This window comes from Gossypium hirsutum, chromosome A11, assembly GCF_007990345.1.
Source record: "Gossypium hirsutum isolate 1008001.06 chromosome A11, Gossypium_hirsutum_v2.1, whole genome shotgun sequence".
In the NCBI taxonomy this organism is placed as follows: Eukaryota; Viridiplantae; Streptophyta; class Magnoliopsida; order Malvales; family Malvaceae; genus Gossypium; species Gossypium hirsutum.
The window spans coordinates 30,472,206-30,499,852 of NC_053434.1; the positions used below are offsets into that span (position 1 = coordinate 30,472,206).

A 27,647-nucleotide genomic window follows, 5' to 3' on the forward strand; every position below is an offset into this window, starting at 1 on the left:
GTTGATGACATAATTATGACAAGAGATGACAAGGAAGAAATGACACAGCTTAAGAAACAATTGGCTTAGGAATTCGTAATCAAAGACTTGGGAAAGTTACAATATTTATTCATAATAGAAATGGCTAGATCGAAAGAGAAAATCTTTATTTCCCAAAGAAAGTATGTCTTAAATCTTCTTACAGAGACCTTCATGTTAAGTTGCAAACCAGCAAAATCACCTATTGAGAGTAATCACATGTTACAAGCAAGGATCGTGAAATAGTGGATAAATGAAGATATTAAAGACTCGTCAGACAATTGATTTATTTCACTCATACTTGACCTGATATAGCTTATACAGTTAGTTTGTTAAGCTAGCTTATGCATGATCCTCATAAAGCCCATATACAGGTAGTATTGGGAATTTTGTACTATTTGAAGTATGCACCGGACAAAGGTATTCTCTTCTCCAAAAATAGTCATCTCAAGATAGAAGTATTTACAAATGTAGATTAGGTTGGCTCTCTTGATTACAGAAAGTTTACAACGGGTTATTGTACTCTTGTGGGAGGAAACTTAGTCACTTGGAGGAGTAAGAAACAAAGTGTTATGGTTCAATCAGGTGCAGAGGTTGAATATAGGGACATGGCTCAAGGTGTTTGCAAACTTTTATGGCTGTAAAAGGTATTGGAAGAACTAATGTTGTTGACTGAAAATGGATCAACCTTGTATGTGAAAACAAAGTACCTATCAACATAGCTCAAAATCCATTACAGCACAATAAGACCAAACACATTGAGGAGGAATGTTGAGAATCTTTGATTTATTTGACAGTATTGAATAGCTAATCTTTAAGGATTGTAGCTGATTTATAGAGATTCTAATTAGAGATATTCTTTCCTTACATGATTCAATGCTTCATGTATGTATATATTTACATATTTCTAAGGAATACATAGTTTTGAATGATTTTTTCCTCAATATGTTAGAATATTCATATCTAATTTTACAGGATCATAACACTTACAAGTTAGGTTTAGTTTATTGTTATGTGCCTGCTTTGTATGGTTCCTCTAGTTAACTTTAACTTGCAAAGGATAGTTCTTTTACATTCGTTTTAATTCTTCATTTAATTTAAATGAGGCCTCAATCTAGCTTATAATATGTATCATGTTAGATTCTCGATAGCTACTTATCATAAACATACCAGGAGTTTTCTGAGAGAAACTGACTTTCTTCTTTCTTGTTTAAGATCCCAGCATAGTTATATTTACTTAAGCATGTTAAGGAAATGCAACAGCATTGAGGATTGAGATCTTGTTAAACTTTGGCCTGCAATGCAATATCAGGCCAGCATAGAAGCAGTATAGAAGCCGAACCAGTTCAGCAACAAATTTTGTTCATTTGTAACTTGATTTAGTTCTTTTGTAATTTATACTTCAAGTTAGTAGGAGTAGTTATTGATTTATGTTTAATGTAGCTGACATCACAGCCATTACATCAAGCATAAATCAACAACTACTCCTACTGACTTGAAGTACAAATTACAAAAGAACTAAATCAAGTTACAAATGAACAAAAGTTGCTGCTGAACTGGTTTGGCTTCCATGCTGCTTCCATACTGGTCTGATGTTACATTGCAGGCCAAAGTTTAACACTTCTCCTTGGACTGTATGCAACAAACACCAACCCTTCTTCTCAAAGCCTCAAATAGTGTGGCACCTTGTGACTTTGTTAGGATATCAGCAAACTGATTTTCTGAACTGCAATGAACCTGATTCACTTTTCTCAATTCTTTAGCCTCTCGAACAAAATGAAATTTAATCTTAAAATGTTTAGTTTACACATAAAAAATAGGATTTTTGGCTATGGAAACTGCTAACTGATTATCAACTCTAATTTCAGTAGCTTCAATTTGTTCTTCATTCAAATCACATAGTAGCTTCCTAAGCCAAATAGCTTGATTAGCAGCTGCAATGTATTCTGCTTCAGCTGTCAATTGAGCAACAGTTTGTTGCTTCTTTGAGCTCCAACAAAAGACCCCTGAGCTAAGAGTAAAAAAGTATCCAGAGGTGCTCTTCATATCATCAATGGACTCTGCCCAATCACTATCAGAATACCCTGTCAGCTTGAGCTCTTTTCCCTTCTCAAACTTCACTTCATAGTTCAAAGTCCCTTTCACATATATGAGAACTCTTTTAGCTGCTTTGAAGTGAACAACATCACAACAATGCATAAATCTGGATAGGAGACTAACAGTAAACATTATATCAAGTCTGGTAGCTGTTAAATAAAGAAAACAACCTATCAGGCTTCGGTATTCTTTCTCATTAACTCTTTCATGATTTCCATTGCTAGTTAACTTTTCACCTTGAGCCACTGGTGTGCTGACAATTTTGCAATTGAACATACAAAACTTGTTTAAAATCTTCAAAGAAAAGGCCTACTGACTTAAGAAGATGGCTTGGTCAATTTGAATTATTTCCATGTCAAAAAAATATGTCATTTCCCCCAAGTCAGTCATCTCAAGAACATTCTACATTTGCATTTTGAACTCATCAATCAGCTCTTCCTTGCTTCCAGTTACTAGTAAGTCGTCCACATAAAGTGACACAATTAGAAGAGTTTCATGTTCCGATTTCTTCACATAAAGTGTACGTTCACTAACACTTTTCTCGAACCCGAGCCTAGACAGGTGTATATTAACCCTGTCATACCAGGCCCTTGGTGCCTACTTTAGACCATACAAGGCCTTTTTCAGCCTATAGACCTTGTTTTCTTCATTAGGAACCTTGAACCCTTCTGGTTGTTCAATAAAGATTTCTTCCTTGAGGAAGCCATTCAAAAAAGCAGACTTGACTTCCAACTGATGCACTCTTCAACCCTTTTTGAGTTGCTAAGGCAAACAAAAGCTTTATTTTATCTAACCTTGCAACAGGAGCAAAGGTCTCAATAAATTCAATCCCATACTATTGGCTATATCCCTTCACCACAAGTCTTGCCTTGTGTTTGTTTAGAGAGTCATCAGCATTGTATTTAACTCTAAACATCCACTTTACACCAATAACTTTCATCTGGTTTGGTCTTTCAACTAATTCCCAAGTGTCATTCCTGTGAATCATCTCCATTTCAATTTCCATGGCCCTTTTCCAGCATTCTTCTCTGGCTGCTTCATCAAAATTTGAAGGCTCAACTATTGCACATCACACTTTTGATAAATGTCTACAATGGTTCTTGTGCCTCTTACAGGTTCATCATCAAAATTATTATCAACTGATCCTTCTTCAGCTAGTTCTAGATTACCATCTAGCTGATCTTCTTCACTCAAGCTTGCATCTGTCCCATTCCAGTTTCATACTCTTCCTTCATCAAATTTCACATCTCTTCTCACCATGATCTTTTTTGTTGAAGGATCAAACACCCTATAGGCTTTCTTGGTACTGATATAACCAACAAAGATCCTGGCACAGATCTTCTTTCAAGTTTGGTTCTCTTTTCAGTTGGAATGAGAGCATAGCAAACACAACCAAACACCTTTAAGTGTGAAACTGTTGGCTTGAGTTCATACCAAGCTTCAAAAGAAGTTTTTCTTTGATAGCATTAGTAGGCTACCTATTGAACAGATACACTTAAGTGTTTATTGCTTCAGCCCAAAACTTGCTTGGCAATTTGCTTTCAAACAGTAAGCATCTAGCCATATTAAGCACTGCACTATTCTTTCTTTCACAGACTCTATTTTGCTGAGAAGTATAGATGTTTGTCAATTGATGATAAATTCCAGCTTGCTCACGCAGCTTCTGGAACTTCTCAGACAAATATTCAGTTCCATTGTCTGATCTTAAAGCCTTGACCTTGCAGGCTGATTGATTCTCAACTAGCGCTTTAAACTTGTTAAATGCTTCAAACACCTCTGACTTTTGCTTCAAAAAATAGACCCAGCAGAATCTACTAAAATCGTTTATGAACAGCACAAAATATCTATTTTCATTCAAAGAAGAAGTCTTCATTGGTCCACATATGTTAGTATGGACCAATTCGAGCTTGGCTCGAGCTCTCCATGCCTTATTGACTGGAAAAGGTAATCTTTCTTGCTTCCTAAGCTGGCAAATTTCACAAACATTGTCACCGAATTCAATTTTGGACATGTATTCCACCATGTTTGATTTGTGCAACAAATCAAGTGATTTGTAGTTAACATGGCCTAATCTTTTATGTCATAAACTAGCTGTGTCAGTAGCACTAGTATAGGCCTTCATTTATAATTGATTCATGTTCAACACAAAGCAATTTTTAGTCATGGTTATTGTGAATAATTCTTGACCAAGTGGGTCTTCAATAATGCAGGAGTTATTCTTAAAAACAAGTGAAGAACCCTTCTCAATAAGTAGGCCAACACTAAGCAGGTTTTGGTCTATGTCAGGCACAAAAAGTACATCTGAAATTACTTCGTTACCTGAGTGTGTGTTGATCACTACATTTCCCTTACCCCTAGCCTCAGTGAGATCTCCATTTCCTATTCTGATTTTAGAAGAGAAGCTTCTATCAAGATTCTTGAACAGCCTTTCATTAGATGCCATATGGTGAGTGCAGCCACTGTCTACTAACTAGTTCTTTCTCACTTTGGCTGAGTTTACATAATAGGCTGCTGTGAAAACATGCTCTTCCTAAGCTTGAACATCCCTAGCAGTCTGAGCTTGATTTTGCTGCTAAGTTTGTGCCATTTATTTGTTCTTGCACACCTTCTCAACATAACAAAATTGTTTGCAACTTTTGCACTGGATTTTTGGCCTGTACCAGTAGTACTTCTCTAAGTGTGTGCTTCTTTTGCAGTGAATGCATGGTGGAAATTTCTTCTTTCTAGCATCCCTCTTTGATTTCTCTTTTTTTTCAAGCCATGGTTTCTTCCCTTTATAGCTTAAACTTGATCTTTCTTTGGCTTTTTCTTGGAAAGCTCCTTCTGGATGCTCCTCCAGGCTGTTGGCCCTCCTTTGCTTAAGTGCATATAGGGAATTTACCAACTCAGACAAGGAGATGGTTGATAAATCCCTCGAGTCCTCCAATGAAGAGATCTTTGACTTAAAATTTTCAGGGAGAGTTGTAATGACCTTTTCAACAACTCTGCTCTCACTGAAATCATCTCCAATGAGCCTAATGTTGTTAACTGTGGTCATTATCCTATCAAAGTACTGCTTGATGGTCTCTGACTGTCTCATTTTCAAATTTTCAAAATCCCTCTTAAAGTTGATAAGTTGCTACTACCTTGTCTTGTCTGACCCCATAAACTCTTCTTTCAGCTTCTCCCATGCTTGCTTTGGTGAGTCACATGCCATTATTCGAGTGAAAATCACATCAGATACACTATTTTGCAAGCATGCCATTGCTTTATGCTTCTTGACACACTCTTCACTGTGCTATCGAATTTTTGCAATGGTGGGATTGGCCCTCAATGGAGCTAGTTCAGTGTCATTCTCGACCACATTCCATAGGTCATATGCTTGCAGGTAAGTTTTCATCTTCACTATCCAAATGTGGTAGTTCTCATTGGTGTGAAGCTCATCTTGCAGCAACAAAAACAACAACTTCTGTTTTAAGTTTTCTTCACAAAAAAACAACCAACAACAGAAGCCCTCCAAGATGACAGGCTCTGATTACCATTTTTTGGGTTATTAGGATATAGAACTAGTAAGCAAGATGCGTGAAATATTTTTACTTACTCACAAATGTGCAGCAAGAGAGCTTATAGCTAATAGCTCATTTTATGAGTAAGTAAAAATATTTTGTTCATTTGTAACTTGATTTAGTTCTTTTGTAATTTGTACTTCAAGTTAGTAGGAGTAGTTGTTGATTCATGTTTGATGTAATGGCTGTAATGTCGCTACATTTTGTGTGTAATTCTAGCTAAGCTTTAGTCATGTATTAGTGGAATCAGTTATGAATTAGAAAACTATCATGTAACTCATGCTTTTATTTTAATGAAAATTTAAGAAAAAAATCAGTTTTGGATTTTCAATTTTCAAGCTCTATTTTGCATCCGTTTTTCTTTTCTTCTTTGTTTTTGCTCAAAAACCCAACAAATGTAATCCGGACTACTTATATATATGGCATATTGCTTATTCAAGTAATGAAGTTAATCTTTACTTCTTCTTAATTACTTGCTTCTTCTTTTTTTTTTTCAACACAAATTTTAGTTCTTTTGATCTTGTTTGTGGTTCATAACCTCAACAAATGATATCTTGAGCCCAAGTCTTTGAGGGCTTGTTTTTGCTTCTGTGCTTGTTAAGAAAGACAAGAAGTTGTTAAAGCCTGTCATCTTTGAGGGTTGCTTGTAAAAAAGACAGGAACAACTCACTCCTGTGAGACTCCCAAGTAAGCTTGGGATAAGCTGAAGGAGGAGTTGATGGAGTATGCGTATGAAGACACTTCACAACAGGAGGGAGTATGTGCAAGAAGAAATAGGATTGTAATGAACAAAGAAACAAAGCAAGATGTGTTTGTAAGGCAAGTTTCCAACCAAGGCTATGAAGGTGGAGAAGACTCCATTTGATGAACAAATCTTTGGCACAAAAGACTGGGATAGTCAAGTGTGTAAGTCAGATTTGGTTGAGAATGAAGCCAATGTTGAAAATGAATTGCTTGAACAGAGTCAACTTGAAACAAAGCATCTAAGGACTGCCAAGTTCAAAAAACTTGATGAATGATTGGTATTTGCAGCATGGAGGCTAAGGAGCAGTGTTGAAAATGGCCAACCATGCTGTTGTTATATTCTTGGTTAAATGCATGCAGCTTGTAAACATGCTGCATCACGTATGCTTGCTGTAACAACGAGGTTGTTTAGTTACTTTGTTAAGTTACTTAGTTGAAAATGAACTAAGTTGGTATTGTTTTGATGTTTTTAGGTGCTGATTGACATAATTAGCTTGTGTGCAAGTTAAGTTTTACTTGTTTCAAAGTATGATTAGTGGTAGTAAGTAGTATTTGGTGATGTATTTGGCTATAAATGTATTTTTTTTTCTAGTTGAATGAATAAGCAAAATGAGCTATCAGTCATAAGCTCTCTTGCTGCACATTTGTGAGTAAGTAAAAATATTTCATGCATCTTACTTCCTTGTTCTATGCCCTAATAACCCCAACAGATCTCTTCTAGTGTCTATTCAATTGTCTATATATATAAAACACATGCATTTTTGTGACAAGAAAATTCATTAGTTTCTTGGAACTAAATAGTGTATACATACATGTATAAAAACTTATACATACATATTATGCATTTATCTATCTATCTATAGTATGTCAATTTATGCATAAGATTATATATCTATCTATCTACTTTGACAACACATTTTCTCAAAAATAATATGCTACAAGGTAGGATTTTTAACCACGTTGTTTCAATATCCGCAGGTACATTGGCAACAAACTCTGAGAGGCTACGTTGCTGGAGTATTAACCACTCAAAGAGTGCTTATAGTTTCAGTAGATCTTGATGTACTTGCAAGCAGTTCCTCTAAATTTGACAAAGGAAATCCTCCAATATCCTGAATATATAACGAAGCTTCTTAGCACAAAATACATGACTACTTATACATTTATACAAAGTAACTATCTATGGATTTGAGTTGCACATGGACTACTTTTTGGGTCAGGCCTATATATAGCATCGATATCATATATAATTACCTAAGCTCAATCCAAGTCCAAATAATAAGAATCAAATTTTGTTCAAACTCGTCTATATTTATAAATAGTTATCCCAATCCTATTTAGGTGTACCCAATTCTTTTTTTTGAAAAATTATTAATATTTAGTAATTATATATATTATTAAATTTTAAACATAAACACTTAATATGTTTTAATATTTTCATTATAGTATTATATTTAATTTCATAATATACATAAATTATACAAATATAAAAATAAATATTAGGCCTTACATATAGAAACTTAAGCCCGATTTATATTCAAAATCGACATAATTTTTTTCCTAAATTCAATTTTTAAACTTAATACTTTTATTCAAATCTTCTTAATATTGAGACTAGGTTACAAGCTTGGCATATCATCTTGTCCTTGGATGGGTCTAGCTTGTAAATTTATACAATTTTTTACTCTGAGGTTGGTGTATCAACAAGGAGAAACAGGAGATATCTCTTTTATCTTGTAGTACCTGAGTCTATTTCTTGAATCAATATCCTGATTCTATGACTTGTTTAAAAAAAGATGTGCCCACCAGCTGTGGTTGTTGAGAAGAATATAACCTTAGCATTTTTTTCATTTTGTTCAGCCTTCATTTGTCTGTCAAGGGTAGCGAGTTTCTTTAATCAATAAATATGAGGTTACGCTTGTATATGTTTGCATGCATGCTTGTAGTAGTAGACGTATGAAATATATATACCCAAGATTAATAAATTTGTTTGACTTCTTAACTCGTACGCACTTTAGATCCCTTTTGTGGGTTGGACCTGCACTTCTCTTTTCTACTGCAACTGCAGTTTGTATTTTAGGATGGGATGGGAAAGTGAGGACTATACTTTCCATTAGCATGCCAAATGCAGGTTTTTATTCTCGTTCTCAGTTGCCTTTTATTCCATTTTGTTGTATCAAATACAACTCTCTGATGCATCAATGTATTGTGGAGCTACTGAGATGATCTTCTACTCTGCAGCTCTAGTTGGGGCTCTAAATGACCGGTTGTTGCTCGCTAACCCTACGTATATTAATCCCAGACAAAAGAGGGGGGTTGAGATTAAGAGTTGTCTTGTTGGGCTTCTCGAACCTCTTCTTATTGGTTTTGCTACCATGCAACAAAATTTTGAGCAGAAGCTTGGCCTTTCTGAAATATTGTACCAAATAACATCAAGGTTTTATTCTCCCTTTTGTTTGTGTGTATTTTAATGTTTTCTGCCAATGTTACTTATCTGATTGTAAGTCCTTTGATGGGTAAAAATTTAGCATCTTGTCGGTTACTATCTTTGCATTAACTATATCAAAATTGATTGGTGCATTAAACGTGTATCTGACTTTTACAGTTTTACCTTATTAAGGTTTGACAGCCTACGTATCACTCCTCGATCTCTTGATATTTTAGCTAGAGGTCCTCCTGTTTGCGGAGATCTTGCAGTATCATTATCCCAAGCAGGTCCACAGTTCACTCAGGTAGATGAATGGTTATGTGCTATGTTTACATTTCAGTTCCCTTTTATTTTTGTTCTGAATTTGCAAGAAACAAACTTAGGTTCTGCGGGGAGTCTATGCAATCAGGGCACTTCGTTTCTCTACTGCTTTATCTGTTTTGAAGGATGAATTTGTGCGTTCTAGAGATTATCCAAAATGTCCACCAACCTCTCATTTGTTCCACCGATTCCGCCAATTGGGACATGCCTGTATCAAGTAAGCAATCACGGTTGTTTGACTTCTATCTCTCTCACTGCTGGGGTTCTGGGTTTTACAAACATGTTTAATGAACTTTTCGTAAATAATCTTATTTTTTAGAAGGTTGAGAAGATAGTAATATTTTGTTGAAAAAATAAAAGGTTGAGAAGATAGTAACTTTTTGTTGAAAATTGGCCTACCATGAGTGCATGCAGCTTGTAAACATGCTGCAGTACGTATGCTTGCTATAACAGCAAGGTTATTTAGTTACTTTGTTAAGTTGCTTAATTGAAAATGAACTAAATTGGTATTGGTTCAATGTTTATAGGTGCTGATTGACATAATCAACTTCTGTGTAAGTTGAGTTTTACTTGTTTCAAAGTATGACTAGTGGTAGTAGGTAGTATTTGGTGATATATTTGACTATAAATGTATTGTTTTCTTATTAAATGAGAGAGCAAAAATAGAACAAAATGAGCTAACAGCCATAAGCTCCCTTGCTGCACATTTGTGAGCAAGTAAAAATATTTCATGCATCTTGCTTCCTTGTTGTATGTCCTGATAACCCCAACACTTTTTTATGAAAAAAGTCAATTTGTTGGTTAATTTTCAGAAGACTGAACATGTAATATACCATGCTAGATATATGCGTACTGGCTCCTGATTCAGAGTTTAGATTAGAATATTCTAGTTATTAGCACTGCTACTGAAATTTTGAATTGATATTCATACCAATCTTCCATGTGTATAATTTGGGATAGATTACCTATTTTTGTTGTCGTTACATACCTAATGCAGATTGAATCTTTAAGAGTTATCTATTCCATTAGATCCATATCAAAGTTCAAAACGTATAAAATGCTGTTTTGCGTCTTAGCTGATGCATCTATCTTCGGAATTAATTGTCATTATATAGCATTATAGGCATCTTCTGATCTTCTATCCATTAACATTGTTGATCCTTCATGTCTGTTCGAATTGTCGAAGTCCAAAACATATAAAATGTTGTCTTCTGCCTTAGTCAAGCATCTTTCTTTAGAATTATTGTCATGATTTCATATAATCTTTATTAACAGCATTATAGGCATCTTCTGCTCTTCTATATATCCATTAACATTGTTAAGCCTTCCTAACTGTTTGAATTGCCATTTTATGGTCCTATTTTTTCTTTAATGAGACTTCAGCTTAAATTGTAGGTATGGTCAGTTTGACAGTGCAAAGGAAACTTTTGAAGTCATAGCAGACTACGAAAGCATGCTAGACCTGTTTATATGCCACCTCAACCACAGTGCAATGCGGCGTCTTGCTCAGAGGCTAGAAGAAGAAGGTGCTGATTCAGAATTGAGGCGATATTGTGAAAGGATTTTAAGAATCCGCTCAAGCGGTTGGACACAAGGCATTTTTGCCAACTTTGCTGCAGAAAGTATGGTTCCTAAAGGCCCTGAATGGGGTGGTGGAAACTGGGAAATCAAGACCCCTATGACCTTGAAGAGTATACCCCAATGGGAGCTTGCTGCAGAAGTTATGCCATACATGAAGACTGATGATGGTGCCATTCCATCAGTTATCTCAGATCATATTGGTGTTTACCTTGGTGTAATAAAAGGAAGAGGTAACGTTATCGAAGTAAGGGAAGGTAGCCTGGTCATACCTGGAGCTACTGACAGTAAGCCAAATGGAGTCCATACTTTTATGGATAAATCTATTGATAAATCTGTGGGAGTTGCAGGTGGTGGAACCAAGGCTGATTCTTTTAAGGGTCTGGAAACTTTAATGAAACCACATGACAGTTCCACTACCTTTGATGAACAACCTAAAGCTGCAGAAGAATTTAAGAAAACAATGTATGGCACAACTAATAATGGTAGCAGCAGCGATGAGGAGGGAGTATCAAAAACTAAGAAGTTACAGATCAGAATACGAGACAAGCCGACATCAGGCACAGTGGATGTCAATAAGATTAAAGAAGCAACAAAGCGACTTGGTGATGGCTTGGGTCTACCTAAAACTAGAACAAAATCACTGAGTGGAGTTTTTCAGGATCTTGGTAAGAATCAACAGCAACCTTATCCTGCTACCAGTGGGGCTGTGAATAATCCCACAATTTCTGCCCCTGGAGATCTCTTTGGCACTGAGGCATGGGCACAACCTACATTTTTATCAAAACCAACTCCTGCGCCCACCTGTTGGAACAGTGGCAGCAACAAAAAGAGATTTGCAAGCAGAAGCAAGAGTAATCGAAGCAGAAAAAGAAAACAAGCAGAGCAGCAAGCAAGAAACTTGAATGTACAGCAAGAATTGTAACTGAACATTACCAATTTTCATTCAAAATTTGAATATATAAAAGAGTTACAAATTTTGATTCATTTGACAGTTACCTAATGACATAACTGCTCCCACTTAAACTAAACTAATTCAAGCTTAAGTCAAATACAAAATAAGCTGACATATCAGCTTTTACATCATCAATCCAATCACAAACTTAATCCAACTAACTTTGGAAACTAGTTAGAGTTGAACTAAACTAAATTACATCAAAACAAAACAGCAATGTCAGTTGCTTCATTTGGTCCAAAAACCATTCGTGCGCGCCAAGCAAAAATGAGCTGAGCTCGATAGCTGCTGGTCTCGACAGTAGCATGCTTCTGGCTCCATGTTGCATTGCAGTCCAGCTTTCAACACTCCTCCTTGGACTGTATGCAACATTCCAATTGCACTTCTCAAAGATTCAAATCGAGCAGCCCTTAAAGGCTTGGTCATTATGTCAGCCAATTATGCCCCTGAGCTGCAATGCACAAGGCTGACTTCCTTTGCTTGTTCAGCCTCTCTAACAAAATGCAGTTTGATTTTAAAATGCTTAGTCTTACCATGAAACACAGGGTTCTTGGCTATCGCAACTGCAGACTGATTATCCACCCAAATTTTAGTTGCTTCATCTTGAGTTTCATTAAGGTCATGAAGCAGCTTCCTAAGCCAAATGGCCTGATTAACTGTTCCTGCTGCAGCAATGTACTCTGCTTCAGCTGTGGACTGAGCAACAGTTTGTTGCTTCTTTGAACTCCAGCAAAACATGCCCGATCCAAGTGTGAAGAAGTATCCAGAGGTACTCTTCATGTCATCGAGGGATCCTGCCCAATCACTATCAGAGTAACCTTCTAATTTCAGTTCCTTCCCACTTTCAAACATTACACCAAAGTTAGCTGTGCCTTTGATGTATCTAAGGACCCTTTTTGCAGCTTTCAAATGTGCCTCATTGCAACAATGCATGAATCTCGATAACAGGCTAACACCAAACATGATGTCTGGCCTGGTTGCTGTTAGATACAATAGACAACCAACTAGGCTTCGATAATGCCTCTCATTAACCCTTTGCTGATCACCATTGCTGGTTAATTTTTCACCTTGTGCCACTGGTGTACTTACTGCTTTATAATTTTGCATGCAAAATTTGCCAAGAATCTTCAAGGCAAATGTTTGTTGGCTGATGAAGATGCCCCGATCAGACTGGTGAACTTCCATGCCAAGGAAGTAAGTCATGACCCCTAAATCTGTCATCTCAAACACTTGCTGCATTTGAATCTTGAACTCATCTATGAGCTCAACTTTGCTCCCTGTCACTAACAAGTCATCCACATACAAGGAGACAATCAGCAAGGTTTCAAATTCTGACCTCTTAACATACAGAGTAGGTTCACTAAGGCTCTTCACAAATCCAAGCTTGGTCAGATAAGCATCAACTCTATCATACCAGGCCCTTGGTGCCTGTTTCAGGCCATAGAGGGCCTTTCTTAACTTGTACACTTTGTCTTCATGTCCAGCAACTTCAAAACCTTCAAGTTGCCCAATGAAGATCTCCTCCTTGAGAAAACCATTCAGAAATGCTGATTTGACATCCAATTGGTGAACTTTCCACTTCTTCTGAGCTGCTAAAGCAAACAGTAGCTTGATTGTGTCCAGTCTTGCCACTGGAGCAAAAGTCTCCAAGAAGTCCACACCATACTGCTGACTGTAACCCTTCACCACAAGCCTGGCCTTGTGCTTGTTCAGTGAGCCATCAGCATTGTACTTGGTCCGGTACACCCATTTAACCCCAATAACCTTCTTATTTTCTGGTCTGCTCACCAACTCCCATGTTTCATTTTTATTGATCATTTCCAGCTCAGCTTCCATAGCTTCCATCCAGCTTCTGTCCTTGGCAGCCTCTTCAAAGTCTGAGGGCTCAATCACAGCAACATTGCACCTCTGATAGACATCAGCCAAAGTTCTGGTGCCCCTCACTGGTGTGTCACCTACAGCATCTTCACTTGGTTCCTCTTCTGTAGGCTCAGCAACCAAGTCCAACTGATCCATTTCAAACCTGTTAGCTTCAACACTATTCCAATTCCACACCTTTTCTTCATCAAATTTTACATCCCTGCTGACTAAGACTTTCTTTGCTATAGAATCATAAACTCTATAGCCCTTCTTGTTGCTGCTATAGCCAACAAAGATTCCTAGAGTGGCCCTGCTCTTGAGCTTGGTTCTCTTTTCCACTGGAACAAGAGCATAACACACACAACCAAACACTTTCAAGTGTGTTACTACAGGTTTAACTCTATGCCAAGCCTCATAAGGAGTCTTATCCTTGACTGCTCTAGTTGGCAGTCTATTGAGCAGATACACTGAGGTGTTAACTGCCTCAGCCCAAAACTGACTTGGAAGCTTGCCTTGAAACAAGAGGCACCTGGCTATGTTCAGGACAGTCCTATTCTTCCTCTCACAGACTCCATTCTGTTGAGGAGTATAGACTGTTGTGAGCTGATGATGAATCCCATCACTGTCACAAAGCTTTTGAAATCTCTCAGACACATATTCAGAGCCATTATCAGTCCTCAAAGCTCTAATTTTGCAGCCTGATTGATTTTCAGCATAAGCCTTGAATTTACAGAAGGCTTCAAACACTTCTGACTTTTGCCTCAAGAAGTAGACCCAGCACAACCTTGTTAAATCATCTATAAACAGGGCAAAGTACCTGTTCTCACTGATTGAAGGTGTTCTCATAGGACCACAAACATCAGAGTGCACCAATTCGAGCTTGTTTTGAGCTCTCCAAGCACTGTCAGCAGGAAAAGGCAGTCTAGCCTGCTTACCAAGCTGACAAACCTCACAAACATTCCCACTAACCTCAACTTTTGAAATGCAATCAACCAAATTCAGCCTATGTAGCAGATCAAGCGATCTGAAATTGGCATGGCCTAGTCTCCTATGCCACAAGTCAGTGCTGTCAGCAAGGCTGGTGTATGCCTTTCTTTCTACTTGGCTAACATCCAGCATGAAGCATCTATCGGTCATGGAGACTGAGATTAACTCCAGACCATTCATGTCTTGAACAGTACAGCAACCATCCTTAAAAACCAATGTATAGCCCTTTTCAACTAATTGGCCTACACTAAGCAAATTCTGGTCTAAGTCAGGTACAAAAAGCACATCTGAGATCAGCTTGTTACCTGAACCAGTGCTAACCAGCACACTGCCCTTGCCCTTAGCCTCAATCAGCTTGCCATCTCCAATTCTGATCCTAGAGTGGAAGCTTCTGTCTAAGCCCTTGAACAACTTCTCATCTGCTGCCATATGGTGTGAGCAGCCACTGTCTAGTAGCCAATCATTGCTGGTTTTTGTTGTGCCAACAAAACAGGTTGCTGTAAACACATGCTCCTCCTGAGCTTGCATGTCCTCAGCTGGTCTAGCTTGTTGTAGAGCAGCCTCCCTTGGTTTGCCTTTGCACACCTTCTCTACATGACCAAACTGCTTGCACTTTCTGCACTGAATATCTGGCCTAAACCAGCAATATTTTTCTGAATGTGTCGTCTTCTTGCAGTGAACACATGGTGGATGTGGTGGAGTGAAACTCATTTTGCTAGACTGAGTTTAAGTGCTTCGATCCTTTTTAGTTTTAAGCTTTGCTGTAGATTTTAAATTGAAATCAACAGAATGCAAACAAAGGCCCCTCAAAGACTCGGGCTCATGATACCATTTGTTGGAACAATGGCAGCAACAAAAAGAGATTTGCAAGCAGAAGCAATAGTAATCGAAGCAGAAAAAGAAAACAAGCAGAGCAGCAAGCAAGAAACTTGAATGTACAGCAAGAATTGTAACTGAACATTACCAATTTTCATTCAAAATTTGAATATATAAAAGAGTTACAAATTTTGATTCATTTGACAGTTACCTAATGACATAACTGCTCCCACTTAAACTAAACTAATACAAGCTTAAGTCAAATACAAAATAAGCTGACATATCAGCTTTTACATCATCAATCCAATCACAAACTTAATCCAACTAACTTTGGAAACTAGTTAGAGTTGAACTAAACTAAATTACATCAAAACAAAACAGCAATGTCAGTTGCTTCATTTGGTCCAAAAACCATTCGTGCGCGCCAAGCAAAAATGAGCTGAGCTCGATAGCTACTGGTCTCGACAGTAGCATGCTTCTGGCTCCATGTTGCATTGCAGTCCAGCTTTCAACACCACCAAAGGTGTTGGAATTGCAGCTGGACCTATACCGGAGGACTTTTTCCAAAACACAATACCATCCCTCCAGGTTGCAGCTGCTTTGCCTCCTCCTGGAACTTTAATTTCAAAGTTGGATCATACTTCTCAACCGGCTGAAGTTGGCAGAAAAGTGCCACCTGATCAGGTAAATACACCTGTAGCTAGTGCTGGTCTCCCTGATGGTGGGGTTCCACCTCAAGCCACTGAACAATCTATTCCTCCTGAGTCTTTTGCACTTCCAGACGGCGGTGTTCCTCCACAATACTCAGCTCCGGCTGCTGGTATGCCATGGCCTCAAGTCCAGCCTGCTCAAACACAGGTATCCACGCAGCCTCTTGATCTTAGTGCTCTTGGAGTTCCAGTCACCACTGAGTCAGGAAAACCTACTCCTCCAGCATCTGTGCGCCCTGGACAGGTGAATACGCACATTATGTTATCTTTTCTCACTTTCGTTCCTGATTTTAGGAGGCCCTTGCATTTTCTACTTAATTAACATAGCCGCCTAATAACTTCAAGTCTCTTAACTTATTGCCTTGGAAAATACTAAATTATTTCTAATTGTATTTGCAATAAAGGTTCTTTTGGCATATTTGGCTTTGTAGCTATAATCTATCCTTGTCTCTTGGGAGCTCTCTACGTCTTTCATTCTCAGGAAATGTGTTTATTTTATAGCTTCCTTTATTCTTCGGTTTACCATATTTTCTGTTCTGATAGGTTCCACGTGGGGCTCCAGCTTCCATATGTTTTAAGACTGGACTTGCCCACCTTGAGCTGAATCAACTTCCAGATTCATTATCCTGTTTTAATGAAGCTTTTCTGGCATTAGCTAAAGATATCTCTCGTGGAGCTGATATTAAAGCTCAAGCTACCATTTGTGCTCAGTACAAGATAGCAGTAACCTTTCTTCAGGTAGGTCATTTTTTCTTTCAAGGCACCAAAGGATTTAGAACTTGAGTCAAACATCCAAGAATATCAGCATGTTTTTTAGTTGTACTACAGACTAAAACATAGAATGGATTGATGATATTTTATATCGGCCAAATATTCAACGGGCAAGCCATTATTTTAGGAGCGTAGATTTTTAATTTCACTTGGGTTTTGAATACATTAATATAGGTTCTCTCTCTCTTCTGTGATCTATTATGGTTCTGTCCTTGCTTTTGCATTTCCCATTCACATAGGATGACGAGGATCTTGTTTAGGCTCTTTTGATGCTAGTTGTTTCTATTTTTTTTTTTTTTCATCTGCTCTTGAGGACAGTTGCATTATAAACAGGTGTAACTTCAAAGTCTTTGTATTGCACACTGACATTACTAAAGATCATAAAATTAAAATTTCTGATCTATGATCTATATGGGACGATGATGCGCCTATTCTGGGTACATGGACCATTATGCAACATGTTTAGTTAAATCTATTGCCATTGTAAAAAACAAGGTGGGTAAGTTTATGCTAATTGATGATGCGTGACAATTCAAAAATTCAAGTTTTCACTAAGCTTAGCAATAGCATTCTGCTTACGTTGTGCCCATTAAGAAACCCAACTTTCACCCATTTTTCTCTAGCTTTCAACTATAAAATATCTGTCATGACTGGATATTGCGTTGGTTCTACTCCAGGAAATTTCAAGGTTGCAAAAATTCCAAGGCCCAAGAGCGCTAAGCGCAAAAGATGAGATGGCTAGATTATCAAGACATCTGGGTTCTTTGCCACTTCAGGCAAAGCACCGAATAAATTGTATCCGCACTGCCATAAAACGAAATATGGATGTTCAGAACTATGGTTATGCGAAGCAGATGCTTGAACTTCTCCTGTCTAAGGCACCTCCAGGTAAGCAAGAGGAATTGAGGAGCCTTATTGATATTTGTGTTCAGAGGGGTTTAACCAACAAGTCAATTGATCCCCTGGAAGATCCCTCTCAATTCTGTGGCGCCACACTCAGCCGTCTTTCTACTATCGGATATGATGTTTGCGATCTTTGTGGCGCCAAATTTTCGGCTCTCTCAACTTCCGGATGCATTATCTGTGGTATGGGAAGCATTAAAAGGTCAGATGCGCTAGGAGGGGCAGGCCCCGTACCTTCACCATTTGGCTGACTTCATATCTGTCATTTCCATAATCTATAACACTCTCCCGGATGACCGTCCTTAATGTCATAGGACTCCGCCTTCCCTTTGTTTTGACTCCTTCCGGTGTTCAGTTCGTTTTTCATCGACAATCTAACGGCGCCTACAAGGTTTGTATCTGATTCTTTTTCTTACTCGCCCTCTCCCTTTTGTTTTCACCTTTTTCTCATCCCGTTCAGCTCCATTGATCTGCTCTTGACTTAGGACCTCCTCTGTTTAGTACTTGTCAGATTTTCATTGTTGCTAACACCATAACAATTCCCTGGTTTCTAAAGACCTTGCAGATATGCTCACTTTTACTTTTATTACTCTCTGGTTCATTCTCATGTGTATACCATTGCAAAAGTACAGAAAATAGCCAATCATCTCATCTCATACGCATGAGAATCTTTTATCTTCTTTTTTTAAATTTAATTTTATTAATTTATTTATTCAACGAGACTAGGCTTGAAGTACGATAAAAAGAACATCCAAGAATGATTGTTTTCGTAAGGATATAAAAATTGGTGCAGTGGTGGGCTCAAGTTCACATAACCTGCTGCTGCTATTGTCGAGTTGTCAACAAAACGAAGCAGGGCTCTTCCAACCTGTTGTGGATGAGCAGGTAAAAAGGATTTGTCCCTTTCCAGATGCCTATCCTGATAATATCTATTTGGTGCATTGGTGTTGAAAATTTTGATATGTACGAGATTGAGATTATCATATGTTTATAAATTATATTTTAAAATAAATAAATAAAACATGATAAAATTTCAATCTAATGGAAATAAAAAGTTCCAGCTTAATGCACTAAATAATAGTTATTTTTATTGATGGCAATAATTTCTTGATCTAATGACAATGTTATAGACATAAAAATTTAGGTTAATTTCAAATAAAATCATTTCTCTTTCCCAATTATAAAAAAAAATAACTATTTTTATTGTTTTATTTATCACTTTCTTGCTTCATCCCTTTAGAAATCACCTTAGAGAATAATTTAAAAAAATAAAATAAAATAAAACAAGATTTCTTTGTTTTTTCTTATAAACCAAATGACTTTACTTACGGTGTTAATAAATACTCAACAACTCATGTTGACAGAAAGACTTCGTTGTTAATAGACCCTTTATTGGCAAAGTCTTCATTCATTAATTAAGAAAGTTAAGTCGTTACTATATGTATTGTTTTATTCGTTTTTAGTAAGTTTTTTAAATTTTATAAATGAAATTAATTAAATTTTTTAATATCATGAATTTTAATTGTGTAATTTTTTAATAGAATTTTTATTTAATTCAATTTTCACAAATTACTAACATTATTGAATTGGTATCATTTTATGTTGATATATTACATACACATAATTATATTAATATAATATGAAAAAATATATATTTGTATTCATTTCATATATATATAAACCACAATTTATTTTGCGCGTATGTATAATTACACTAAATTAAATTTCATGTATCAAATTTCATATTGAACTAAAATTTATATATATAGTATTTTTTTTTTAAAATGTAACAAGTACAATACAATTACAAACACAGGTCATAGAAACCAACATCAAGTAGAAGCAAATTATTATAACACAAACAAATTAAAAACTAATATAATCCATACTAAAGCCAACAAATTGAGACTAACTGAACTAAAACTCCCACACATAATAAAAACTCAAAAATCTACACATATAATTGCACATGATACCTCTCCCATTTGAATACTCAATATGCATGTTGTCTTCCTTTACCAACTGACAAATAGTAAGTTATTAATTCACTTAAAAAGTTCAAAATTTCAGTTTTCACCACTAATTTCAAATGTAAACTCATATAATCCCCAAAGAATAACTCCTAGCAAGACTCACTTTCTGGTTTATCTTCGCTGACAACTCAAGTCCTCGAAAGTTTCATTAAAAGGGAAAAATGAAGGCGCAAAAACTGTAACATAAATGAATGAAATATCAATTCAATAAACCAATGGTCATTGGCCAACCCCAGAATCCACTGTAAACCCAGTTATTCACCTCCAACCCCTTTTTTTTTTCTTTACAGATGCTAAGATTCCATATGTACTTTCACTGTGTCTAATATATTAAATATATTGGCCCTACCGATCCCAAGTCCATGGACCTTTGTTGATGGAAAGATGAATTTGTAAGAAATATAACCTTCAATGGTGTAAAAGTGTTGGATAAATTTGGCAGCAACTAAATCAAAAAGGAAGTTTCACTAAGCAACAGCAAAACTAAACAATGAAAACAGAAGAAAGACTAAGAGCAGCATGTAACCGATGAAGCAAAATCCCACAGCTTTCATTTCCATTTCAAAATATAAAGGAGTTACAAAAATAATAATAAGTCAGTTACCTAAACTGTAACTGCTCCTACCAAATTTGGCAAGTTGCCAACTAAAATATTACAAAAGAAAAGCTGAAAAATTCAGCTGTTACATCCATCAATTTCAAATCTAAAAATACTAGCTTTAGATATCAAGCTACTTGCGAACTTGTTAACATCACAAAAATACAAAATTTAAACAAAAAAGTTGCTTCTGGTTCAATCTTCAAACAGACATGCTGCTGCTGCTCAAGATGCTGGTAGTTTGTTGCATTGCAGACCAATGCTCAACAAAAAGCAATCTGAAACTGAAATCATATGGCATTACTCGAACTAGTTTGGAAAGAGGCTCTTTCCCCTTTCTTTCTAGACATTTGACTGCTTCATTCCTCACTTCATTCGATAGTTGCAGACAAACCCAATCCAGAAACGATTCCAAATCCTTAGCAAAGTCAAGCAGATACCAATCCAACAGCTTTGGAATTATTAACTTGTTTGTTCTTGAAATGCCAATGGCTGCCTGTAGATACTCTCTCTTTGCTGTTTCCAGCTCATCTTCAACCTCAGATGCTGTGTATACTCTCACCTTCATTTCACAAAACTACCATTTCAGCACTTTCAAAGCAATACATGAAACAATATTCATTTACATACAAAGCTGCCCTTTTAACCATCACCAGGCTTTGAACCTCAATATAAGAGATGGTGGTGGCGAGTTCTGGTCATTTCCTAATTGTCTTTTTTTTTTCCGGCATTTTCATAATGAAGTTGATGATCGGAAGTGAACTTACAGCAGGAGATGACCAGCTTCCACATGCAAGAGCAAATGTGACCAGGGGTTCGGACCACTCCAGTCCGAATTTATTGCGTGCTTTCATCTCATCATTTTTGGCTGCTTCAGGACAGGTCTTTAAGAAGAAGAAGAAAAGGGATGATTAGCAATATCAAATATGCTTGAACAAGATTGAAAAATTTATGGGTGTATTCACTATTCAGTACTCTCCCCTGAAAAAGATGAACAATTTTACTTACAAATTTCAAATGGAAAGGCAGCCTTAAAATGAAATGCTCAATCGTTACTGCCTTTAGCAAGTATCCTCCCACAACTATTGTAGCCTGAGGCAGCCATAAACATACACAAATTTCAGTCAAATGGTCCAAAAGTTTATGTCAACAACAATTCAAGCACAGCGACCACTGTCCGATACAGTGAGGGGTATTGTTTCAACAGGCGCTAACAGTTAATTATCAGCTACAATAATTTCAGAAATTTGTGATAAGCATGAATAAAATGACACCAATAATAGCATCCTTGGAAAATCTTTAAATAGAAACAATAACAAGAAAGATGATGAATCAAACCTTTTGCATTAGTGCCACCACTGTTTCAGGAGACTCAGGAGTCCCGTGCTCCAAAATCGCCTAACAGATTGATTGCATAAATGTTATGCTCTAGCTTTTGGAATATATTAAAAAAATCAAATGTATTAACATCAAGATATACAATCTTACATTCATCATACAGGAATTATAAGTGTTTATCCAGAATGCAAGTTTCTGCTGATGGCTAAGACCCTCTAAATCAACAGAGGCTAGCTTCCCTAGTAGAAACCTGAAACAATAGTGTCATAGACATAGAGCTGAATATAAATGCTAGCATAAGAAAAGACCAACCAACCAAAAGAGCTTACTTCAATCTATGGATCAGAAACAAAACGTTCGTTTTTCGGTTCAGATCAATTGTATTAGCTTCAATTGCACAAAGATACTTATAGGGGCCAATGTCTCTACTTTTCAAATCTGAACAGATTTCATAAGGGTCTTGACATTCACACTCTCTGTTCCTTTCATGAGAATTGACAAATGGTCGAGAAGGTAAAGTCCCGGATTCCACAGCTTTGCCTTTCGAGGTGCTCAACCTCGTGAAAATGCTAGACAAGCACCTTACAATATCTTCAGATATTTGGTTTGGTGTATTATCAGCTTCTGATACTTTATCCTCTGAAGACCCAGAAGGGCTTTCTTGTGCTCTTTCCTGGTCTATTAATCTACTATCTAGCTGGACAGTCAAAGAAAAACCCACAATTTATACATTATATGGATAAAAACTCTTCTTTTAACCATTCATTATCAATACATACCTGTAACTTCAAAGGATCCAAACATTTGTCTGCCGATTTATGCGGAGTTGGAAGTCTCTTTACCGGTGTCACAACCTTGGAAATTGCCTTTTCAGAAGATTGTTTATCCTTCACAGCATTGCCAAATGATTGATTCTCTTTTCCTCTTACATCTCCGGAAGCAGAATTTGGTTTTGTCGAAGCTTGTCTCACATTCGTTGGCCTGCTAACGGACTTCCCAGATCCATCGTAAATGGTATCAGGAGGCAATAGCTTTCTGCTTGAAACACTTCTAGAAAGAGACTGTTGAAGCCTGGCAATGATCGTTATTGAACTCGTCTCGTTTACAGAAAAAGACCTCGATCGCTGGTGTTTAGAACTTCTGACCGGAGATTGCTGGATGGATTCGTTCAAATTCTCCACATTCCTCTTGGAAGATGCATAGACAGCTTCTTGATAAAGGCCTTGCCTAAAATTCACTACTTGCTCTTCAAGCCTAACAACTTCCTCTTCCAAAACAGCTACTTCAGCAACTAGCTCCAGTGTCTGCAAATCCAAATTTTACACAAATCATGAATTTTTTTTACAAAGTTTAACATGTTTCTTCCTCAAACAATTCCATTAAAGAATCAAGCAGTTCCATATTGAAAAAAGGGAAAAGAATGAGATGAGGTAATGAAGTAAGAAGACATACATATGGAGGTAAGTAAGGAGGAAGGCGAGGAAGAGCTCCTAAAGGTCTAGTCAAAGCTCTCTCCAAAGCTTTATGAACATTCTCTTCATGTCTAAGCTTCGTTTTTAGCTTATCAACCTTCAATTTACCAACACCACAACAATCAAAAATTTTACAAAAAAATAGAAAAAGAAAAGAAAAGGTAAAAAATTGTGGGTACATCTTGTAATAAGGCCATTTTCCTTTCCCTGTTTGATCTTCTCCTATTGGTCACAGTTTTGGTGGCTCCAAGCGCTCTGCTATCCTTAATCTTCTCCATCTTCTTCTCCTTTGTATAATCAGATAGGCAAAAATGATTTTAAAAAGGAAAAATGATAAAATTCAATGAAATAACTGAACCAAAGAAACTTAAAGAAGACACTATTCCTTTCTTGAGACAAGTGTAAGTGCCCACTTAAGATTTTGGATCAAAAAGTTCTGCTTTATAATTTTATCAACAAAAATAGTTTGAAATGAAACCTATTGCAAATTTTTCAACGGGATAAAATCCAAATTTTTTTGTTCAAAGTTTCCAACTTTTAAGCATAAAAGAACAAATCTTTGGTCACTCAAATTACCAATTAACAAAAACCCAATCTTCAAATCTTGAAAAAGAAACAGATAAAGGGTAATATATATAAAGGAAAAAAGAGTGAAGTTACTTTATTTTTCTCATGATTTGGAGAAGCTTTCATGGAGTGAAGAGCTGTACGAACTCTTGTATTCATTTTTCTTTCTTTGGATTAAAAGAATTCAAAATCCAAAACTAAAACAATCAAACAATGCAACAATCTCTACACTCTTACTGTTACTAATATTTTCAGAAAAAAAAAAGGTAATGAAAAAGAAAAGAAGATAACCATTGAAACTCTGAAAGTTCAAAGAAAAAGGAAATGAGAGAGAGAGAAAAAAAAAGGTAGGATATTTCTTTGAATACCCTTTGTTTATTCTAAGTTACAGAGCGGGAAACTTGAAAGTAAAGCGACTAGAAAATAGCAGAAAAATGCCTGCATGTATATGATTTTCAATTACATCGAAGTGTTTATTTTTTTAAAAAAAATTAATATTTATGGATGAAAACAAAAGCAAACATTGAAGAAAGAAGAAAAGGACGAGGATTGGAGCTTGGAAGCGGCATCAAAGAATAGCGTAACAGATGGACAATCCAAAAACAAAAACTGTAATACGATACCTGTGTCAATGTATTAATGTTTTCTTAATGCTAATATCTTTTAATAAAATGTGTATTTTTCAATTAATTAAAAAAAAACATGTTATTACTAAACAAGACAAGAGCAATTCTCTGACTTACTGCACTTAATACTCCACTTGTCCCACTGCTTCTTCACCTGCTTCAGTCCTTCACCCTCACTTGAATTTTCTTTCCTTTTTTTCCCTCTAAGTAATAGTTTTTTTTGCCTTTTATAGTCTTGTTCTTGGATTCAAAATGTATGTTTAAATATATAAGTTTTGGTTAAGGTTTAAATTATAGAATTTTTTACAGCAATATTACAAAATAAAAAATTAAATTCAAAAACGGTATGTATGTCCAATTATATAAAAAATAGGACGTTTAAAGGGTAGAGAGTGGTGCATATGCTATATCACCCTAGGTTTTTTCAATAGAAAACCGTTTTATGTAAAAATAATAATATTTTAATGGGTCATGCCTAGAGGTGTGCATGGGCCGGGTGGCCCGGCCCAGCCCGAAGATCCGTCCTAAAAATGGGAGAGTTTGGGTAAAAATATAGGCCCGAAAAATGGGCTTGGACAAAAAACGAGGCCTGTTTAGAAAACAGGCCAGGCCTCGGGTAAGATTTTTTTGCCCGGGCCCGGCCCAGCCCGATTTTAATATTAATTTTTTTATTTTTAATTTTAAGTAACTTTAGTACTTTTACTTTACTCTTTTGTTGTTTTTAATGTTATTTTGATATTGTAAAACTTTTGTTATTAATATAATTTGGTTCTTAATTTAGTTCTAATTTGTTTCAATTTTCCAATTTTAATATAATTACTTTTTATTATATTTTAATTTATGTATTATTTTAAGAATTATTTTAGTCTCATTTTTATTTGTTTTTTGTTGTAATATTTGTTTTTATGTTTTTAAATGTATTTGATTTATTATATTTTAAAGTTTTTTATTTAATAAAAAAAAGTAAAAAAAATTAATATGGCCGGGCCGGGCTCGGGCCTACCATCTTTTCCCCTGGCCGGGCTTGGACAAATTCTTAGGTCCATATTTCGGGCCGAGCCGGGCTCGAGCCTTGAAAACGGACCGAAAATACGAGTATAGGTCAGTAGGGGTGGTGCCAGGCAGGTAGGCGGCACCAGTCATGCCTCCCTAACAAGCGGCACTAGTGCCAGGCTTCAATTTCATCAGTCAGCGCTGTCTAGCCATCCTCAGGCCACAAGAAGAAAGATAAGCAAGAGGGAGAGGGATTTGTGGGACCTTATATATATTACCCTTTAGATGTTTTTTGGATATAATGATGGGACTAGACAGAAGAAAGAGAAGAAGAGGGGGACCTTGTAGACAAGGGCGAAGCCAGAAATTTTTTTTAGGGGGGCCGAAATGAAATTTTAATTTTTAATAGTCTAAATCTTTATAATATTTAAAGGATTAAATCAAATTTTTATAATTTTAAGGGGGCCAAAGTGCAATTTTACCTTTACTAAATTAAAATTTTAAAAATTTCTAAAATGACTAAATAGTAATTTTCTATTTTAGGGAGGTCGGGGCCCCTGCCAGCCTCCCTCTAGATTCGCCTCTGCTTGTAGAAAAGAAGAGAAACGTTAAAAAAAAAAAGAAAACAACGGTGGAAAAAAGGATAAGGTATTTTTGTTTTTTTTTTTTAAATAGAAGGGATTATGACGATGAATTATTATAAATTATTTTGTTAGTACTGTTTAGTTTTTATTGTAATTTTTATGTTGCTTTTAATTTATTTTAAAGTTATTTTGTTAGTAACTATTATAAATTGTTTGTTTAATTTAATGTTTATTGTGATTTGTTAAGTTATGAATGTAAATTTTTATGTTTTTTTAAATTTATTTTAAAGTTATTTTGTTAGTAATTTATGATTAGGTTAAGTATTTGTTTAGTTTAATGTTTATTGTGATTTGTTATGAATGTAATTTTTTTTGTTTTTGATTTATTTGACAATTTTTTTTATTTAGTGAGATGTTGATTAATTTTGTTTTTATATATTTTATAGGCTGCTTGAAAGAAACTAAACAGGCATGTTTCTGTTTTATTTTTGGATTCGTATGTTTTATTTGTTTAGATAATTTCGGTTTATTTTAATTATATTTGTTAGAATTAAGTGACTCGAATCTTTATTTAAATAAAATATTGTGGTAAAATAAAATAAAAGTAAAATCCATATAGAACTACACTTCTTTTATTTTATTTTAGAATAAGGTTTTTTAAACCTTATTAAACTCCATCTATTTTGAATGAATTAGAATAAGGTGTTTCAATCTTACTACACTCTTATTAGAATATGGCTTTACAAAGCATATAAATAGACATAGTCTATTCCTCTTGTATTAATTCAAATTCGACATAGTGAATTTTATTTTCCTTTACCCGTGATTTTTTTTCCCGAAAGGGTTTCCATGTAAAATATGTGTGTTCTTTATTTTATTTCTTTTTTCTTGGCAATATATTGTCATTACCGATGTTCTATTTTTACAAATTAGTATTAGAGCTTTCGAGTTTTTTATCTCAATCACGATAATGGTCATTTTTATGCTTGTGTTGAAACTCATAATTAACTTTTTTAAATTCTAATCTATATTGTACTGAAAATTTCCATCCATAATGTTTGATATTAAATATTTAATGATAATTTTATAAATATTTAGAGGTAAATTATTATACCTGGTTTATTCTTATTCGTTATTTCACTATGGTAAACAAAATAGTGAATGGGTACAAATTATATATCACTTAAATTTTATGAAAAATTCAAAGTAAAACATGTAATGTGACCAAACGATCTCTAAGGTATACAAAAGAATGAACATATTTTGTAAAAAAAGAATATGGAGAATATATTTGTGTACAATAAAAATGAATAAATTTGTGTTAAAAAATGAACAAAATAGGTTAATAAGGTGTTGTCTTCAATGCATCCCTCAATTGTGGACATGTTACCTTCGTATTCCCTAGGTTCTTACAATAATTGCATAACCTCTGTAGATTGGTCCTCTCCCAAACATACATATTGTTGCATATTTGAGTAGAATTAGACCAACCTTTTGAAGGCGACGTAACCGAATATTCGATACCAATTCGAACGGGGCACTCGACACGGACGACCACATATTCTCATCTAGAATCGATGGGAATTCATATTTTCATACAATGTACATGCATTCTAGTCTATACACATTGTTAATACATGCAACAATTGCATGTGTACACAAGAATCAAAGTGCCTGAAATTTTCCACAATCGCAAGTCCCTT

The 27,647-nt window shown here is 35.7% G+C and overlaps 3 protein-coding genes across 6 annotated transcripts in view; 2 read left to right on the top strand and 1 right to left on the bottom strand.

The window, feature by feature from the left end:
- LOC107901492 (uncharacterized) overlaps nt 1–11,708 on the top strand; it is an 18,816-nt gene extending 7,108 nt beyond the window's left edge. For all 3 annotated transcript variants that reach the window (XM_016827529.2, XM_041081797.1, XM_041081798.1), the window contains 6 exons: nt 7,383–7,511; nt 8,418–8,535; nt 8,646–8,841; nt 9,025–9,136; nt 9,216–9,370; nt 10,549–11,708. In XM_016827529.2, the coding sequence (XP_016683018.2) occupies nt 7,383–7,511; nt 8,418–8,535; nt 8,646–8,841; nt 9,025–9,136; nt 9,216–9,370; nt 10,549–11,656 (1,818 nt within the window). In that variant the 3' untranslated portion in view covers nt 11,657–11,708. The remainder of the gene's footprint in view (nt 1–7,382; nt 7,512–8,417; nt 8,536–8,645; nt 8,842–9,024; nt 9,137–9,215; nt 9,371–10,548) is intronic.
- Nucleotides 11,709–15,376: 3,668 nt separating this feature from the next.
- LOC107960064 (uncharacterized) lies at nt 15,377–18,408 on the top strand. Its single transcript, XM_016896271.2, has 4 exons — nt 15,377–15,453; nt 15,850–16,303; nt 16,603–16,797; nt 17,508–18,408. Exons 1-4 carry the CDS (start codon nt 15,377–15,379, stop codon nt 17,982–17,984), a joined length of 1,203 nt encoding a protein of 400 aa, XP_016751760.2. The 3' UTR covers nt 17,985–18,408.
- A 1,887-nt stretch (nt 18,409–20,295) lies between these two features.
- LOC107901482 (uncharacterized) lies at nt 20,296–24,586 on the bottom strand. 2 transcript variants are annotated; one of them, XM_016827514.2, is made up of 10 exons: nt 24,485–24,586; nt 23,354–23,461; nt 23,155–23,271; nt 22,482–23,006; nt 22,032–22,399; nt 21,853–21,952; nt 21,703–21,762; nt 21,373–21,456; nt 21,132–21,248; nt 20,296–20,926 (listed from the first exon to the last, which is right to left on the bottom strand). In XM_016827514.2, the coding sequence occupies exons 2-10, from the start codon at nt 23,450–23,452 to the stop codon at nt 20,567–20,569; spliced, it is 1,830 nt and encodes a 609-aa protein (XP_016683003.2). In that variant the 5' UTR covers nt 23,453–23,461; nt 24,485–24,586; the 3' UTR covers nt 20,296–20,566. The 2 variants fall into 2 exon arrangements, with proteins under 2 accessions (XP_016683003.2, XP_016683011.2); XM_016827522.2 differs by lacking the exon at nt 24,485–24,586 and adding an exon at nt 23,835–24,347.
- Nucleotides 24,587–27,647: the final 3,061 nt, after the last annotated feature.